General features: G+C 37.2%; 2 protein-coding genes across 6 annotated transcripts; one reads left to right on the forward strand and one right to left on the reverse strand.

Moving 5' to 3' along the window:
• Positions 1-133: 133 nt before the first annotated feature.
• Positions 134-12,592, reverse strand: sfxn2 (sideroflexin 2). 5 transcript variants are annotated; one of them, XM_020712034.2, is made up of 13 exons: positions 12,478-12,592; positions 12,224-12,353; positions 9,498-9,726; positions 8,408-8,578; positions 8,223-8,321; positions 6,270-6,345; positions 4,352-4,437; positions 3,274-3,334; positions 2,593-2,659; positions 2,473-2,522; positions 2,354-2,403; positions 2,218-2,265; positions 135-950 (listed from the first exon to the last, which is right to left on the reverse strand). In XM_020712034.2, exons 3-13 carry the CDS (start codon positions 9,650-9,652, stop codon positions 851-853), a joined length of 963 nt encoding a protein of 320 aa, XP_020567693.1. In that variant the 5' UTR covers positions 9,653-9,726; positions 12,224-12,353; positions 12,478-12,592; the 3' UTR covers positions 135-850. The 5 variants fall into 5 exon arrangements, with proteins under 5 accessions (XP_004080521.1, XP_023804855.1, XP_020567693.1 ...); XM_011488317.3 differs by having other exon boundaries at positions 12,124-12,353; XM_004080473.4 differs by lacking the exon at positions 12,478-12,592 and having other exon boundaries at positions 134-950; positions 12,224-12,375.
• On the forward strand, positions 12,501-16,918 carry arl3 (ADP ribosylation factor like GTPase 3). The gene is made up of 7 exons (XM_011488316.3): positions 12,501-12,582; positions 13,841-13,921; positions 14,797-14,940; positions 15,048-15,164; positions 15,244-15,294; positions 15,688-15,873; positions 15,982-16,918. The coding sequence occupies exons 2-7, from the start codon at positions 13,919-13,921 to the stop codon at positions 16,027-16,029; spliced, it is 549 nt and encodes a 182-aa protein (XP_011486618.1). The 5' UTR covers positions 12,501-12,582; positions 13,841-13,918; the 3' UTR covers positions 16,030-16,918.
• The last annotated feature ends 715 nt before the right edge of the window (positions 16,919-17,633 follow it).

Consider the following 17,633-nt stretch of genomic DNA (forward strand, 5'->3'; position numbering starts at 1 on the left):
CCTGCGGGCACATGGAAAATTTGAACACGGGCCCATAGACTGTGTAGCAATGTGGCAGAAAAAAATCACTATAGTGCGCATTCAGTAGTTAATACTCTGAAATACTGATTGACATTGACTCACATAAAAGTGAAAAGATTTCCATTTTTGTTTTTATTAGAGCCCTTTAAAGACAAACATGCCTGTTCTGAACTCATTTTTCAGAAGCATACAAGAAATCATTTTTATTTTGTAAAAAGAAAAAAAAAAAAAAAGCAATTTCATTTTTCCTAATTAAATTCCCAGTTATGATTTTCACAGTGAACCCCCCTGACTGGCAATCACCTCAGACAAACATCTTCCATCTGCCAGTATCCAGGCAGAAGATGGCAGCAGCACCACACTGAATAACTAGCTCCTACATAAAAGCTCCTAAAGATCCTCAGTTGTTCCTGAACCAAAAAGAATAAAGCTGATACCAGTGAAAACAAAAAAGTAAGCACATAGTTATGATTCATATTTGGAAAAGGCACAGGTAGCGCTTGGAAAGTGCGTTTCCAATACACAGCCAATAAAAACAGCAACAAATTCCATCCACAAGACGACATAATAGATTTAATCTGGCAAAGTCACATACGGTTCCTGAGGAAGATCACGTAATTTCTGAATGGTAGTAAAATTAGGAGATTTTTCTTTGTGAGATCTAAAAAAAATAAAGAAGCATAGTTGGATTTAAAAAAAAAAAGACAAATCAAATGTTTTCTTCTTGGTCTACAGTAATAAAAAAAAGCATTTTTATTTTGAAGATTAGTTTGAAAGTTAATACATGTTGTTCAAACGTGTTTCTGGACTAAATCAAGCATCCTTGGTTTTAGAGGCCTTTATTGAAGTAGACCTGCTTGATGCTGTCTCCATATTGGGAAATGATGGAGTCTCTCAGCTCAGGCTCCAGCTTTGACACGGCCATAGAACTGCAGGAGGGAGAGCCACAAATTCATGGTCAGAATTAATCAAGCACAAAGCATAAAAAAGAGCACAAACCTACAATGTTCTTATCCATAAAATATGTTTTTGGGACATGTGATTTGTAATGTTTACTTCAGGGCCACCGTAGTAATCTTCATATTTCATCAAACAAATCTCTGATGGAACATTTTATCCATCACCAGCCCTAAAGTAAAATCCCACTAACAAATCACTTAACGCAAAAACATATTAAATAACAAAATAAAACTCAAAAAGACAAAACAAATAATAAAAAATAAAATAAAAAAAAAGAATCAAAATAAAAATGAAACACTACAGAAAACAAAAGTAATTTCCAGAAATCAAAGTAAAATGTTAAAAAATGAAATGCAATAAGAAGCCAAGAAAGGCTGTTACTATGGGACATGGTTGATTGGATTATGACGTTCGTCCATCATTACAACTGCAAATTATTTGGCATGAAGCGATAATGTTCTGCTACGTACTAATCATAAAACTTTTATTAGTATGCAGACATTGAAGAGGCATTTGAAAAAAACTCCAATGTCATCATCCAATCAGATATTAGTGATTTGCCGGTGTGATTTGCACTTCAGGGCCACCGTAGATTACAGCATTTTTAGGCTTTTGCTTCCAGGTCTTAACTTTGTTTTCAAAAAGAACACAAACTGTTGTTATTTTTTTTTTTATTCTAAAGCTTCTCTATCTGTTCTCCTCAGTTACTACATCTCCCCTTTTTTTTTTTTTTTTTTTTTTTTTTAGAGATTTTAGGTCTTCATCCATTAGAGCAGCACCGATGCAAAGCATTCATGAAAACAAAGATGCATGCTCCAAAAATGATATTACCTAACAATACAAAACTCATTCTGCAGGTGAGAAATATCTCCTTTTTTATTTGGCTATTTTTAATTCCATGATACAAATACCTTAACATGGTTTCTGAAATGTACCTGTAAATCAAAATCCTTTCTTTGGTACAACTACGCCACCTACCTGCTGATGTGAGCAGTTTTCACTTGTAAAACATAGAAGTGCTGTGATAGTGATGTGATGTGATTTTCCTCAAACAATAAAAAGCTTGATTGACATTTTCCCTAAACATCTTTCTAGCTTCTTTGTTCCCTTTACTTACATTTAGGTTTTGTGTCTTAACCTGTGCCACCTGACCCTAACAGAGCACAACAGAGTGTGGTTTAATCTGTAATGTGTGTTCTGTGTCAGCATGTGGAAGAGCAGGAAGTGTTTCATCACCATCTCTGAGGGAACAGCGAGCAGGCTGCAGGCACCATGAAGACCAGACTTCGAAAAGAAGAGCATGAAACAAGCAAAGTTATGAAACAAACCCAGAGCAGAGCATGGAAATAACCCAGAGACCTTTTGTACTTACAACACTCCAACCATCATGACTTGAATCGGTCCGTGGAGAAATGTGATTCGCTGCAAACAGAGAAACGAAAGCTTGAAGACATCATTTTTGCGGCTTTAACAGATTCGCCATGCCCTCACCTGCATGAACTTGTACTTTTCCATCCGTTCCATGATTATGGGGAGGATGACTGAGAATAGAATAAAAACTTTAGGAGAAGAAGGTATTTTTTGATCTTTTTTTTTGTGTCCATAACATACTCATTCCTGGTGCTGCCATGGTGATCCGAGAAATGACGACTTGTGTGATTCCTTTGACAGCTGCTTTCTGCCAAAAATATATATTCAAAAACCAGAAAAAATGCTTAAAAATGGCTAAAAACAATGATTGTGTCAAGCAATTTATTTTAAAAAAATGCAATGAAGAAATACAGTATTTTTTTAAATAAATAAATACAATATATTAAAATACTCTTAATTTTGGACATTCAATTTTGACATAAGTTCAAAACGAAAGAAAAACTTCAAGTTTTCCATTTTTCACAATACATTTATCTATTATTTGGCTGATGTGAAGGGCTAGGTTAAAGCAAATCTAATAATCAAATTAAATTCATTTTAACTACGAGAAAACTGATTTGTCACGTGTATACATAAATTCATCTCTAAAAACAATAATGTTTTTAAGAAAAAAACATTTTTTGTTAGTTAATAGTGAAAGAATTCATAATTTCTTCGTTAAAAATGTCACTTTTGTTCAGTTTAAACACAAATAATGTAAACCTGTTTTATAATAAAGCAAACTGATTTTTGACTAAAATGCCTTTCAAAATAATTCTGTTTCTATGAATCATCTTAAATCATAAATCTATCGAAATGATAAACTTGTGACTTGAATACAGCTTTATTCAACATCAAGGCCTAAAGCAGCAGGTTGCTCACATTGGAGTGTCCTAGTTTGTTGCCGTTTTCATCTGTGACAGCAATACCGTTCAGAATCTCCCTGAAAAACACCAAACACTCGGCTCAACAGCAGAAAAAACAACACTTCACAAGCCAGAGTTTAAGTCACATAAATAAATAAATAACTTTGTTGTAAATTAAGGGCAAATTTTCATAAATGCAAAAGCTTTTGTTTGTAACTTTTGATGCTGAACATTAATTTGATTTTGGGCATAAATAAAATAAACCAAAAGCAAACGTGACAGCTGTGGAAAAAAAAGCTTCTTTAAATGAAACTAAGGATCTCTACAGATGTCATCATGTCCTTCTGTGGACAGCATCTTATTAGGTGTATGCAAAAATAAAAATATTATATGATATAGTATTTAGCAGACATTTTTACCCCAATCCATACAGATTTCTTTCAAAATCTGGAGCCAGCTTACATGGGATTCAAACATTCACATATTTTGATATTTTTTTAAATCCAAATTTTAAGTGTCCATTATTGATCAATTTATGAAAGCTTTTCAGTGCTGAAATCTTAAAAGTAGACACTGCAAACATCTTGAAAACACTAAAAAAGTTTGTTTTTGTTAAAAGGTTTAGCGCCAAATCTCTTCAGACATAATCTCAAACTTTTAATGAGAAACTTTGAGATCTGTTGAAGACTTTACACAACAATTTCTCATCCCAAACACAAAATGCAGCAGGTCGATCATAGAAGTCTGAAAACAGGGTCACATCTGGACTTGAAAATGGCTGAACTACACAGATACCGAATTTACAGCTTGTGAGAAAAAAAACTGCAACTAATGTAATCTCACACAACTGCTTTTCCCTAAAAACTGAGCAGAAAGATACATTTTTCTTTACTAAAGTCCCAATCAGGCTTTGGCACAGGTTCCTACTCATGCCCTGAAGCCAGTTTAGGAATTGGACTCTATAAGAACACAATCTGTCAGGATTTGTTGCTAGAAATGTGGCCTAATTTCTACAGAACTGAAAAACAAAAATCAAAACTCTGCAGTGTGCTTTAACATGTATTCTGATCTGTTCAGCACAAAGTGGGACTTACTGCTGTCTCATCATGGGAATGTTAACACAGTTGGCTGCAGCCACAGCTGCAAAGGGGACCCAGCGAGCCACAAGAGGTGGAGCTTTCTGCAGGAAACAGTGGGGAGGGGAGCATCCTCATGGTTATATAAATACATGTATAAGTGAATGTATAACATTTGCCAAGTCTTTACCTTAATAAATGTTGTTTAGGAAAGGATTCTATAAGCAAAGACTCACATAGCTTCAGGTCTCAGAATAACTTTCCACATTCGTGCAATTCTTTTTCTTCCCCTAATTCAGAGCAGTATCACTCATCAGTAATGATGTTGGTTGTGTACCTGATAGTGTGGTCCTGCCAGCAAAATCCCTTATAACAATGAAAATAAGAGCAAGTTCTTCTTCTGCTCCTCCTCCAGCAGCTGACAGCAACAAAACCACTTACTAATATAAATTATTATAATGATATTAATCATTCAGCTTAGAAAGGCGCTCATGTGACAGATTCTTTTTGTCCCAGTGTTTGTCCAGTTTAGGGGTCTACAACCTCTGAAGCTCAAAGAGCCTTTTGGGTCAGTTTCTTTCCGACCAAAACCGAGTGAGTGAAAGCTGCAAGATCTCACTCCATTAACCAATTTATGTATAAAATATAACATTTAAATATTTACAATAATTGTAATTGAATTTTAACTTCTTTTTTTTTTTTTACATTTTTTAAAATCATAGAACTACTTTGATTTATTTTATTCTGACAGCAGCACAAACTAGTTCCTTTCTAAATAAAATATACACCGTGTCAAAATGTATCCTCCTGATACAGCATAGTTACTTGGAGTTATTATACAATCCTATAATTTATGCACTTCGCTTCTGAACAGAATCTAGGTATTGTTGTGTAGCAGAAGAAAAGAACATGTTCTTTAAACTTCTAATAATGAATAGTTCTGACAATAGATTTAACCTATTCTACTAGGCCTGCACAATATACCGCAAATTTATCGTTATCGCGACATTAAGCTGTGCAATATGCATACCGCAAAAGACGGCGAAAATCGCAATAAATGGTTACCTTTAAATGTGCTAAAACAAACTCATGGCAGCTTGAAATATTGAACAAATGAAATAAATCCCTTTATGCATTTAACCAATCAGAAGGACCCGTTTATGTTGTTGATCAATCAGATGAGCCCTTTTATGTTTAATGTTTGCCTCCTACGTCGACGAGGGTCATTTGGAGTATAATTTTTAAACTGTTGCAGTGAAATGGAAATGATGTTTTTGGTTGTTTTGCTGTTTGTTTATATACTGCAAATTTTATCGTTATCCCAATATTAATCACCAATATCGCATATCGCGAGTTTTCCTCATATCGTGCAGCCCTATTTTCTACCATGACTTGGTCATCTGACGTGTGGATTTTGGAGGATTGATAAAGCAAGTGCTAAATTAAGAGGTAAAGTCCTCTTAATTTAGTATAATGGTAGGAGTGGTTAAAAAAGGGTTTATTTTACCATTATGAAATCACCTCATTTAAAAATAAAATAAAATAATTTAAAATTCAAAATTCAACCAACAAACCCATTATTCATTCAAATCATTAGCATTTTTCTATAAAGCCAAAGAGCCACAATGGAGGATGACGGAGCTGCATGCGGCTCCAGAACCTTGGTTGAAGTCCCCTAGTCTAAACGCTTTAATAAATGTGTATTTAACTTTATTCCTGTAATATCTTTTATTTGATTTGCATTGAAATTTCCAGCATCATCATTTTGTGCAACTTTGCTGGAAAAAATGTGATCAGTGATACTTTTAAAACTAACCAAACTGCATCAAAACTTGACATTAATCTTTAATTCACGATTCTCTTGCAATTGTTTTGATTTAATTTACACCACTTTCCAACGACAGCTAAAGACCTTCCTGTTTGTGTGAGTTGACACCTTTGTGTAGAGGTTGAGTCCGACTGCTGTTGCTAACGCTGTGCTGGTTGCCGTGATGTAGGCAACTCCAATCTGCCTGAGACACAGAAACAGAGGTTTGTTCAGCATCATGTTTGCTGTTGTTTTATACAGTAAATGTCCCCTGTTTTAAATTGTGTTTCCATCAGGAGAAACCATAAATTTTGAGCTAATAGGTTCTTAACTTACATACTCTGACATACAACAAAATTAAAACAGCAAACTTAAATGGGGGTTTAATTTTATTTTCAAAAAGGGGAATCTATGATTATTTGGTCTTCGTAATCAGTGGTTACATGAACACAAAAGCATAAATAAAATGGATTAAAAAACAACTAGAAAAAAAAAAATCAAACAGAAAAACCAAAAGGTAGTTTTGCAGACGCAATTAGGGAAAACTGCACTCTTTCTGTAAAACATGGAGGTGGTAGTATCATGTTTTGTTAATTCTAAGCCATAACTGAATGAAACCATAAAATCAAATTAATTCTAAAAGATGTCTATGAATTGAAGTGAGTCTTGTAAAAAGCAGCTTAGACTGCTCTTTTTAAGCAGCCAAAGACTAATCAAAATTTAAATGCTATGTTTCAGAGCAGGGGTCACCAACGCAGTGCCCGCAGGCGCATGGTCCCCCAAGAGGACCACTTAAAGGCCCTGCAAGTCCTGCTCCAAAAATATAATTAGATATAATTTTAGTTATAATTTAAAAAAGTTGAATTCATGTTTGGAACAAATTAGGAGTGCAACGGATCACTAGCCACACGTACACCGAGGATTCCTCCCTGCCCTCCTCGCGCGTGCATCATTTACCGGTAATTCAAGTGTCCACTCACACCGAACGCAATTCACGCGTCAAATTCGCGTCCACCGTCTTTGCTTTAACATACGTCAAAGTGAGTTAACCCGAAGCTCCCGCCGTGTGTGGGAGGAGCTTCCGTTAAAAGCTTTTCTCAACCTCATCCCGGAGGATGCAGATGATTTATTTGGCCACTGCCAAATAAATTTTTGACTTTTGACCTCCCTTGATTCTCTTTTTTTAAAATATATATATAGACTTTTTTCAGGGGCCTGTGAAAAAATCCCAGAAAGCAACCATTGCTTCGTTTAGAGCTGCACATTTTATGATGAAGAACAAGAAAGCCTCTATAAGCCTCCCATTTACACAGTAAAAAAGCAGGCCAATCAAAGACTATTGATAAAACTAACAGGATTAAGCTGAAAATGTTCATTATTAAGTTTTCCAAAAAGTCAAAATCTTGTTCTGACAAGAAGATTTATGATTTCCCATGACTTAAAAAATGTTAGAAGTGATTTTGACTTTCTAATGCTTGAGCAGATAAACATAACTGTACATAAATCAATGTTTCATGTTTATACGTGTTTTTCTTGTCATAACTGTTGTGTAATTCACTGATTGGAATTATGAAAAACAATTACTATTGATATGTGAGCAATCAATTCAAAGTGTTAAAATAACTACGGCTAATTATTATTATCATTACTATTACTATACTAATCTGTGGTTTTGTTTTTTGGGAGATGTGCAGGAAACAGGTCCTGTGTAGCCTTTCGTACTACTCAGACCTCATAAAATCGTCGTCACCCTCAAAAAGGTTGGAGATTCCTGTTTGAGAGCAACTAGTTCCTCATCCTAAAGCCACCAGAATGCTGTAAAAAAATGGCCACAAGTGGAAAAGTTCACATCAGTGAACATAGAAATTTTCAGAATTTCCCTTTCAGAAGTGATATATTGGAACATGGGCACTGCTCAATAGATACATTATTTTTTATTGCAACAGATATAAATATCTCTGACGTACAAAAAATCTCCATAATGCATGTTCTGTTGACCATAACAAGTGGCGTGGTGATTTGTTGCAGGAGAGCATTTCTTGCTAATGAACAAAGGCCTGCAGTGATTGAAGAGCCTCTTACTTTGGAGTGATGGGGGACGCAGCGTTGCGGTTGGTGTAGTTGACCAGAGCGTTGAAGGACTGGTTCACCCACTGCCAGAACACCACAGCAGGAACTGTTCTAGAAACAGAGGATTTCTCTCACGGTTGCACAGTAAAAGAGAAAGGTGTGGTTCAGTGAAGCTGCTCATGTTTGCGCCTCTCTACCTATAGAACTGGAGCATGAAGCCGGTGATAGCCATGCCTCCAGGGACCTGGAAGGACATGCGTCCGATAAGGTTCATGCGGTCTCCCGTGTCTGGATGGAAAGCCGAGTCATAAAGCTTCTTTGCGTAGTGGAGCTGCTCCTCGGTGGTACCTGGAGGAACGGACCCCGCCCTGAAAACCACCAACAAGACAAAATCACATCAGACACGGTGAAGTTGACATCCTGCAGGTTTTATGGCAGTATGTGGGATTCCACCCTGCCTGTTTTAAAGGAGCTTGGGGGGCACCCCAGAGCCTGCCCAACCCTCAGTCTTCATGGCTGCCCTCACCATGGCTATAAGTAGCCTTCTGAGTGCGCGGGACATCCCATCTGGTTTGAGGGGGTCTGCCAAACCCTACCTGTTCTGAGTGGAATGGTTCTCTTCCTGCCGGTTTGTTTTAAAGATCCACTCCAAAGAAAACTGCATTTTTGGTGTATTTAACGTGTTCTTGTGGCCTTTTTCTGATGATGGAGGACATGTCTAGAGAAAATTTAGCTCAAAATTGCATTTCTGAGTATTTCTTTATTTAAATGTGAAAAAGGAGCAGACGACAAAATGCAAATTGAAAAAGATTGTATTTGTGATATAGGAACTACACTGGGCAGGCTATAAGCTTCCTGGGAAGGGAAGGGGGGGCGGGGTTTCTCTGGGGTAAAGGTCCCGCCCACAACTTAGAGGTGAATTTCCAATGAACTACTGTCGCTCTGCAGAAGGTATGCCCTAAAAAAAAAAACAATTTTTTTGGGGGGGGCAAAAACAGCATAATCCTTTTTCTTAAACTACTGGAAACACTTTAACTATAGATCAAAATATGATCTGAGTGGGTCTTTGAGAACGCAGCCTGTTCTGAGGGGTCTACAGGACGTATTCATCCTGCCTGCTGTGTCCACCCGTCTAGATTCTCTTTTAAAGCAGGGATGCAGAACCAAGACACACCTTTTAGTTTGGTCAGTTTGTTTTTTTTTGTTGTAGTTTGGTGGATTTGGGAGTTGCTACAGATCAACACTGGTCACTTCATATCTAATAGTACAGAACATGTGATTTCTTACCTGCAGCTTTCTACTAAAGCTTTGGCTTCATCCAGCTTTGAGTCTGGTAAAAGCGCAGTTCTGCAGTCTGTGATATTGAAGAAGTGCTTCAGTCTGCCCATGAACGTAGACTGATCCCATCGTTGAGCGTCGATGTCAAAAGTGCTGAGGGCCATGAGTATTCGAAAAAGCTCCTTTTTGTCTTCAAAACCTCCTTTCAGCAGGAAGTCCAAGCAGCTGCAGATGAAACCTGGAGAGAACAGGACGAATCAGCTGTACAATCAGCTTGTATTATTTAAAATGTTTGATTTGTTTCCTTCTCCTTCCAGCATTAGAGACTGCATCATCCCTGTCAGGTGGGAATCATGCATCCCATCCAGCTGAGATGCTGTTTATCTAAAGATCACGTAACATGCTGAGCTGCAGCTCTACAGGTCTGACTCCATCCAGGCTGGTAGACACCGGCATTTTTCCGCAAACACCCCGCTGTCGTCCACCCTTGATTGTTATTACACTGCTGTAAGCGCACACTTTCTATATCAGGAACGGTGTCAATATGAGACACATGATGAAAGGGCAGAAGGGGTCATCAGTGAGGCCTCGGCCAAGCTGGAACTGGATTGTTTCTGAAGCTGTTTGCTCAAAAAGTGGGTCAAATGAATGTAGACTACGGAGGGGAGAAGGAGTCAAAGGTCGTTGTGGGTCCTCGTAACAGCCAACATCCAAAAAGATAATACAAAACTATAGAAAATCGCAAAAAAAACTGCAACTTCGGTTAAAGAATGTATGCTTATTTGATGGTAAACCTGCACAATAAAGCGCAAATTTATCATTATCATGATATCAAGCTATGCAATATGCATATTATAAACGTTGGCAAAAATTGCAATAAATGGCAACCTGAAATGTGCTAAAAAAATCTTATGGCAACTTGAAATGAATCAAAAAAAATCCATTTATGCATTTGACCAATTGGATGGAAGCCATTTTATGGCAGATGTGGGCCTCCTATGTAGACGAGGGTCATTTGGAGTATAATTTAAGTTATGTTGACTCTTATTTAAATTAAACAGTTGCAGGGAAATGGAAATGATGTATTTAATTGTTTTGTTATTCTCTCTTGCATTGCAACTTATTTCATCATCGCAATATTGATCACTAATGTCACAAATGGCGAGTTTTCCTATATCGTGCAGCCCAATTTGATGGTCATTGTTTTTTTAATATATATATCCAGTAAGTGTAAAACAGCAAAAGAGATAACATCCTTTCATTATTGAAGTTTACAACATCCTCTTTAAGTCAACATCTGAGAAACAATAAATGGAATATGAATCTTAGCTATAAACCGAGGACAGTCAGTGGCTGTTTGGATGGTTATAAATGTGCAGCTGGTTTGATTTTATGCTCCAAGCATCAAGAAAATCAATGAAAAAGGCAACAAATCAGGACAAAATTAGGCTGATCAAATATTTGGTGAATGTCATACTTTGAGATGTTCTCTGCTTATATTTCTTTTGTCTTTTAAATTTGGTGTTGCTTAGAATAAAAACAAAATAGAAACTGCAGTTTGGAGCAGTAATTAAATCATTTAATGAATATCAACCTTTCAAAAGGAACATTTTTAAACTTTGGGAAACAGAAAAGAGATTTTCAGACTTCTTGAACACTGACATGTTAATTAAATTCCTTTTTATCTCCTTTATTTTAATTAATTCTAAACTTAAGTCAGTCGTTTTTCTCTTGCTGCTGTATCTGTTCAGTTCCAATGACAGCATGAGAGAACTGGACTAAGCGGGTGTGGCGTCAGCCATAGAAAATACCTTATGTCTGGTTTTAATGAAATTAAGCCAATTTAGTCGCCATTTTTTAGCCATATGGACAGCGCCATGTTGAAGCCAGACGACGTCAGTAAACAATGTTCAACGTTTGTACGGCCGATCAGGACGTCCCCACCTCTGTCCAAACCTCTACCCCTCAAACCCACCTCAGGAGGATTGGATATGCCGATAAAGGAGAACATTTGAATCGGCAGATGGTAGTTTTACTTTTTCAAATGTATATTTAGTCATTTCCTTTCTTTTTTTTATAGCAATTTTTTTTTAAGTAAAAGTTCTCACTTTACTTACTCTTTTTAAATAACCTTGTCTTTTATTGATTGATATTGTTGTGTTTATTTCAAACTGAAAGATCCGATTGCAGAAAATAAACTAATAATTGATATAAAATAAAGATAAATGGCAGAAATTAGTAGGGACAAAGCCGCTTCCACACAGTGAGTTAAAGTGGAGTGAAAATCAGGATCATACAGTAAAATAAATACATAACAGTGTCACTTATATTTGACTGAGTGGCATTCAATTCATAATATTGCAACTGTGTGTATAAGTGCGTGATCAGCTGCCTCTTAGCTGCAACTTTTGATCCATTATCTGTTTCTGGATTGTTTTTGCAGCCTTGCAAATCCAAATGAATGTTCTATTTTTGCATGGAAAGCTTTCAAAGTGTAAGGAACAGGTCTTGCTGCATATATGTACAAATAAAAATTTAGAAATAAACTACTATGGTAAGTAAAACGAATAGATTATTTCAGATTTCGTTCCAGTGTGAAACAACCAGAACGGGAGCGTGAAGAGAGTCAAATTACCGTGACACGGAGGTCAAGAGTGATGCAATCCAGAGCCTGAGTTACCGTTCAGTCTACTCATGTAGACGAGCAGAAACGCAGACAGAAACGGGAAACGTACCTCTGCGGAACCCTTGGTGCGCTGTGCCGCCTCGTAAACTGACTGTCTACTCAAATCAAGCGCGGATCATGATAGTAAAGAAACGATCACGTGGCACGTTGTCCACCAATCAAAGACCGGGGCAGTTCCCCTGTCCAACAGAACCGGAACAAACCTACACGTTAGATTATGACGGTCTGATGCGGTGATTCCAAAGCCTGAGTGATGTGTCCCACGTGGCTTTCCATAGACTGAAGCTGCAGTAACAAGCTAACCTGCAAAGTGATGCAGACTTAGATCAGCCTTCCAGTAAACACGGAACCAGTGGGTTTATAGAAACTATCTCAAAGTATTTGAAGCAAAGAAGAACAAGTTTAAAGGTAAACAATGTGTTAGTTTTTCTAAGGATTAAACACCGAGCTGGTAGCTAACTAAAGTCGCCCTCAGCAGTACAGGCGTTGCGTTCAAAGTCAATCACGTTCACACCAGCTTGACCAGTTTGTCAAAACTTCCTTTTTGTTTTCTTTTTTCCTTCTTCTAATAAATGTCAACGTAAAAACATATACACATACGTATGAAACAGTTGGAACGAAATAATTAGTTACATTGTTGAACAAAAGAAGGCAGAAAAAATAAAGCCATAAAATACACTACACACTAACTTCAAGGGTTTTCATTAGGGGTGTAACAATGAATTGATTTATATTCCTGGGATCCAACCAGATGGATCTGTCTGAGTCAGAATCAAATCGACATATACTCTTAAAATTTGTTTCAAAATGATATAAATCTACCAGTTGAATTTTTGGCTAAAGATTTCCTGAATCAATTTTGTGTCAGGGAATCAGATCGTTCAAAATGAACCAATATCGACAATAAATCGGATCGGCAACCACAAATTCTGATATTAATCAAATCGTTGATAAAACAAATCTTTACAACTCATTTAACTTATTGTCCTCAACAAAGGTGAGAAATGTTAAAATCTCCCTATAAAAAAAGAGATTTGGTTTTACTCTAGTGAAAAAAATTCCCCAATATTATAAATACAATAAAATTAAATCAAACAGGCTGTTATGTGAAATCACACCAAAAAGATTTTTTCTTATTTTACCAAAAACAAAGAATTTTGAAGAAAACCCGAAATGAAAATCATCCCCAAAAGTTATGAATGTGTGCAATAATCAATGTTTTCAGCACAAAAACTAAAATTAATTAATTTTGGTGGGAAATACACTTTTATTTACTTTACTTTTTACACTTTTATTAAATTAATTTTTTCATCTGTAGTCCTCATGGAAAAGAAAACTGCTATGAAGCTCTAAAATATTTTGTGATCTACAGTATATGGATATCCTGTACATTTGCAACTGCTTATTGTCATATTTGTATTTCTCCTTTTTTGTTCTTTTTTATACATTCACTTTCCTTCTTGTAAATGCTTTATTGACCCTTTATCAATGTTATTTATACATCTCTTTCATTTCTGACTTTTATTGGTTGAACATTTAATGTCTTTGCCACAAATGTTGTTAACTACGTATATTGTTTCTCAATAAAGACAAGTTATTACTTTGCCAACGCGATATTGGTGTTTTCTGTATTTTCATCTTGGAACGTGAATGCAACACTAGCTAGAGGTTTACGTGCATTGTGCGTCTGACGTCAGTCCCCTTAGTAACCCTCGGCAGCGTCTCCAGGAGAGAAGGCGACAAGATGGTGAGTTTAATTTATCGTAATATCTAGCTATTGAGCATAAACGCTCGCCTTTACAGGAGTAGGTTTCTATAGTAACTAGTTTGCGCTAATTTATCTCGGTATGTTATGTCGCTTGTAAGTTTATATTAAAAACGTTTCGCTGGAAAATCTGCCGAGTTGTGTTTCAAGTTATCGGGGGAGATTAGCTTTAGCATGTTAGCTGTGTGTAGCTCCTGGATGCGAGCCCTGAACCAGGCGTTCGCCCGAGAGGCTCGTGTAACTCAGAGACGATAAGGCGCACTTCGCAGTGTCTAGACTAGTGGCTTCGTTGCCTAATAGTTCAGGTGTTAGTGAAAATCCCCAAAGGACAGCAGAGATCCTCTTTCAAGGCTTGTTGTTAAAAGGTTCAGGTGCAGGGATGCAAGAAAGTACATCTCTAAAGTAATGGTGGTTAGCAGGAAGCGCTGCTATTAACCCCTGAAGGGCAAAGTTGGATGTTGGCCCCTCTGGAGAAAAAAATGTTCAAATTCTTCTTCTTTTTTTAAAAACAGATTAACAAAATAAATATTTTGAGTGTTTTCATAATCATATTTAGAGCCTCTATAATCATTTATGCATCTAATTCGTACAATTTTGAAAGTTTAGTCATTTTGTATCACTACTGTAACTGTCCTTTTGGCTATTTATTTAAAGTCATGTGTTTTTGTCTGTGTGTTTTTATGCAACATTTGAATCTCATAACTATATTTATTTTTGTTTGTTATGTACTTTAAGATGTTTTTATGAATAAAATGTTAGAATTTGGGACTCCTTACTTTCCTATTTTAATCCCAGAGTCTGTCAAATGTGGAAATCTGCCTTCGGCTGTTGCAAAACCACGTATTTGTTCTCTGCAGGGATTACTGTCCATCCTTCGTAAGCTAAAAAGCACGCCAGACCAGGAGGTTAGGATACTGCTGCTGGGCCTCGACAACGGGGGGAAGACGACGCTGCTCAAACAGCTGGCATCTGAGGACATCAGTCACATCACCCCCACACAGGTAAGGACACATGTTAAAATGTTGTCGTGTTAGCTGTGAGTGCCTTCGTTCATGTGTAGATGGATACACACCGCCTTTATGTAACCTCCTTTGTTTTGTGATCTCAGGGATTCAACATCAAGAGCGTTCAGTCTCAGGGGTTTAAATTAAACGTTTGGGACATTGGAGGCCAAAGGAAGATCAGGCCGTATTGGAGAAACTACTTTGAAAATACTGATGTGCTGGTGAGGAGATTGTTTTTAAATGATTCCCACATAAGTGTGATTGGCCATGATGACTAAATAAAAGTCTATTTCCCACCAGATTTATGTCATTGACAGTGCAGACAGAAAGAGGTTTGAGGAAACGGGGCAGGTATGTACAGAAAACATTTTTTTGAGGGGCTACTTTCTCACTAAACGTTTTGTCTGTTAAATGTCAGCAAGTTGAGGGCGACTTGTGCCGTGTTTTATGCAACTCTGGCGAGCTGAAAGCATTCTGTGCAGGAGATGCAGCACAGAGGAAGGAAATTGATTGACAAGGTCTCCGGCCAATCAGAACGCAGTGACTGTGTTGTTGTTTTTAAAAAGATTTAAAAAAAAAAAGATTATGCACAAGTGCACTGAAAATACAACGCGAAAGGTGAACCTGATGTAGCGAAGGAACCCTGTACACAAAGCCGTCTGCCAAATATGATTGACTTATGTATACAAATGATCATTCATAGTGGTTTTCTTCTGATCCTGACCAACTGCAATGCTGCTGCAGGAGCTGGCTGAGCTGTTGGATGAGGAGAAGCTGAGTGGAGTTCCTGTGCTGATCTTCGCAAACAAGCAGGACCTTCTGACAGCAGCTCCAGCCTCTGAGATCGCAGAGGGGCTCAATCTGCACACCATTCGAGACCGCATGTGGCAGATCCAGTCATGCTCCGCCCTCACTGGTGAGGGGATTCAGGTGAGCTAACCCCCCCCCCCTTTTTTTTTTCTTTCTTTCTTATTAAAGTTATTTTTCCGTTTGTTACATGTTTTAACCACAAAACTATTGGCCATTTTCTCCTTTCAGGAAGGCATGAATTGGGTTTGCAAGAGCGTCAACTCCAAAAAGAAATAGCTTTGCCTCTAGTCTTTGAGTGCTCAGGAGGAGCACGAGCAGCAGCATACACACACTGACACACATCATACCTCCTGAGCCTTAGCACCTATGAATGTACATCCATGTGGACTTTTTTAACCCCGTCTCTGATGTTTCTCATCTCTAACATCATCCTGCGTTGTCCTGTTTGCCTTCAAAGGAAACCCATACCAGGAAACCGACCCCCTACTCTCCTCCACATACATCCCCATCTCTGACACAGCTGTTACAGCCCCCCCCCCCCATTAAAAACCTCCTGTACTTCATGGGTTTTCCACCTGGTCTTTAAAGGTCTTCAACACTATTTCAACCAAACCCCCACATCCTCCTTCTTTCCGTTTCATTCCCATTAGTTGATGTATTTTTTTTTTGTCTAATCATTCCACAGCAGCTTTAAGCGCTTTTTTTTTTTGTTTTGGTTTAAAGTGAGCTATATTTTTGTAACCGCTTTATTTATGGTGAAGTAGAGTCCAACCGCTGCTCGTGTGCTGTGCGTGTGAGAATCAGTCTAAATCTCCCCGCTGCGTTACAAAACTAAGTGTTAATATGTATAAAAATAACAAAAAAACCTTTTGTTTTTTTATTAACTGTAAATAGCTGGGCCCAGTGTTCATACGTTCCATCATTAAATGTAGTGTATTTGACCCCCCCCCTGCTGTTCTTTATGGTGAATATTGTTTGCATATCTAATGTGTTTTGGCAGATTAACAGAGGTACACGTACTGTATGGTTTAGTGCATTTCTATGTGCTCCTGGGGTTAGTGCAGGACTTTACTGTTTCAGCATTTCCTTTTGATACTTCTGAATGTAATCTGTCCAGAATTGCAGAAGATGTATGTGAATAAATCAAATCGAGGTGTGCACAGAGTTCCAATATCGTCATGTTCATTAAAAGCTTTACCGGAATTATTGAAATAAAACAACAACCTGGTGGGATTTGGGTTAGAGGAGCAATAGCCTCAGAATAAAAAATAGAATTGTGTTAAAATAATCTTTTTTTTAATTGAACAATCATACAAAAATAGGTTGCAGGTAATTTTACAAAAATAAAAACGAAATTCCAATATTAATACCTTAAAAAAAGAAAATACATTTTGGGGTTGCCCAAATCTTGAAGAATTCTGGGAGTTGTATTTTTAGAGCAATTTCAAAAATACTCTGACACCAGTGAGTACCCACTTAGAATATTTAGTATTTCTGACCCCGAGGTAAAAGTATCGGTCAAGCAAAAAAACATTATTTCCTTCACCTCAGTCATTGCATGACAACAGTTATCGCTACTCTGGAAGAGGCTGAATCCACCATCCCCAATGTCTTTGCTCTACGACAAATTGGAGAAATTGGAGAAATAAAATGAAAAGGCTTAAAAAAACGATTTCATACATGATCAAACTCCTTACTTTAAAATTTCAAAACTCTACCAGGTACATAAATATTCAAATTAAAAGAGGGAAAGGAAGGGAATACACACATATACCCTTTCATTTAGTTCTTTTTTTTATATGTAATAACTAATATTTATTATTGTTACTAGACATGATTTTTATTTCTCTTATTAGTATCAGAACAACCTTAGCTGGGGG

The sequence above is a fragment of the Oryzias latipes genome, chromosome 19, assembly GCF_002234675.1.
Source record: "Oryzias latipes chromosome 19, ASM223467v1".
In the NCBI taxonomy this organism is placed as follows: domain Eukaryota; kingdom Metazoa; phylum Chordata; class Actinopteri; order Beloniformes; family Adrianichthyidae; genus Oryzias; species Oryzias latipes.

Excerpts from the sequence above, each read along its gene's own strand:
- sfxn2 (XM_004080473.4), bottom strand. The coding sequence starts at position 9,652 with ATGGCCCTCAGCACTTTTGACATCGACGCTCAACGATGGGATCAGTCT. Across the intron at positions 2,266-2,353 it reads GTCATGATGGTTGGAGTGTT|TCTGGTCTTCATGGTGCCTG; the intron begins GTAAGTACAAAA and ends TTCTTTTCGAAG. Across the intron at positions 951-2,217 it reads TCGCTGTTCCCTCAGAGATG|TTCTATGGCCGTGTCAAAGC; the intron begins GTGATGAAACAC and ends TCCCTCCTGCAG.
- arl3 (XM_011488316.3), top strand. Across the intron at positions 14,941-15,047 it reads GTCACATCACCCCCACACAG|GGATTCAACATCAAGAGCGT; the intron begins GTAAGGACACAT and ends TTGTGATCTCAG. Across the intron at positions 15,165-15,243 it reads TTGAAAATACTGATGTGCTG|ATTTATGTCATTGACAGTGC; the intron begins GTGAGGAGATTG and ends ATTTCCCACCAG.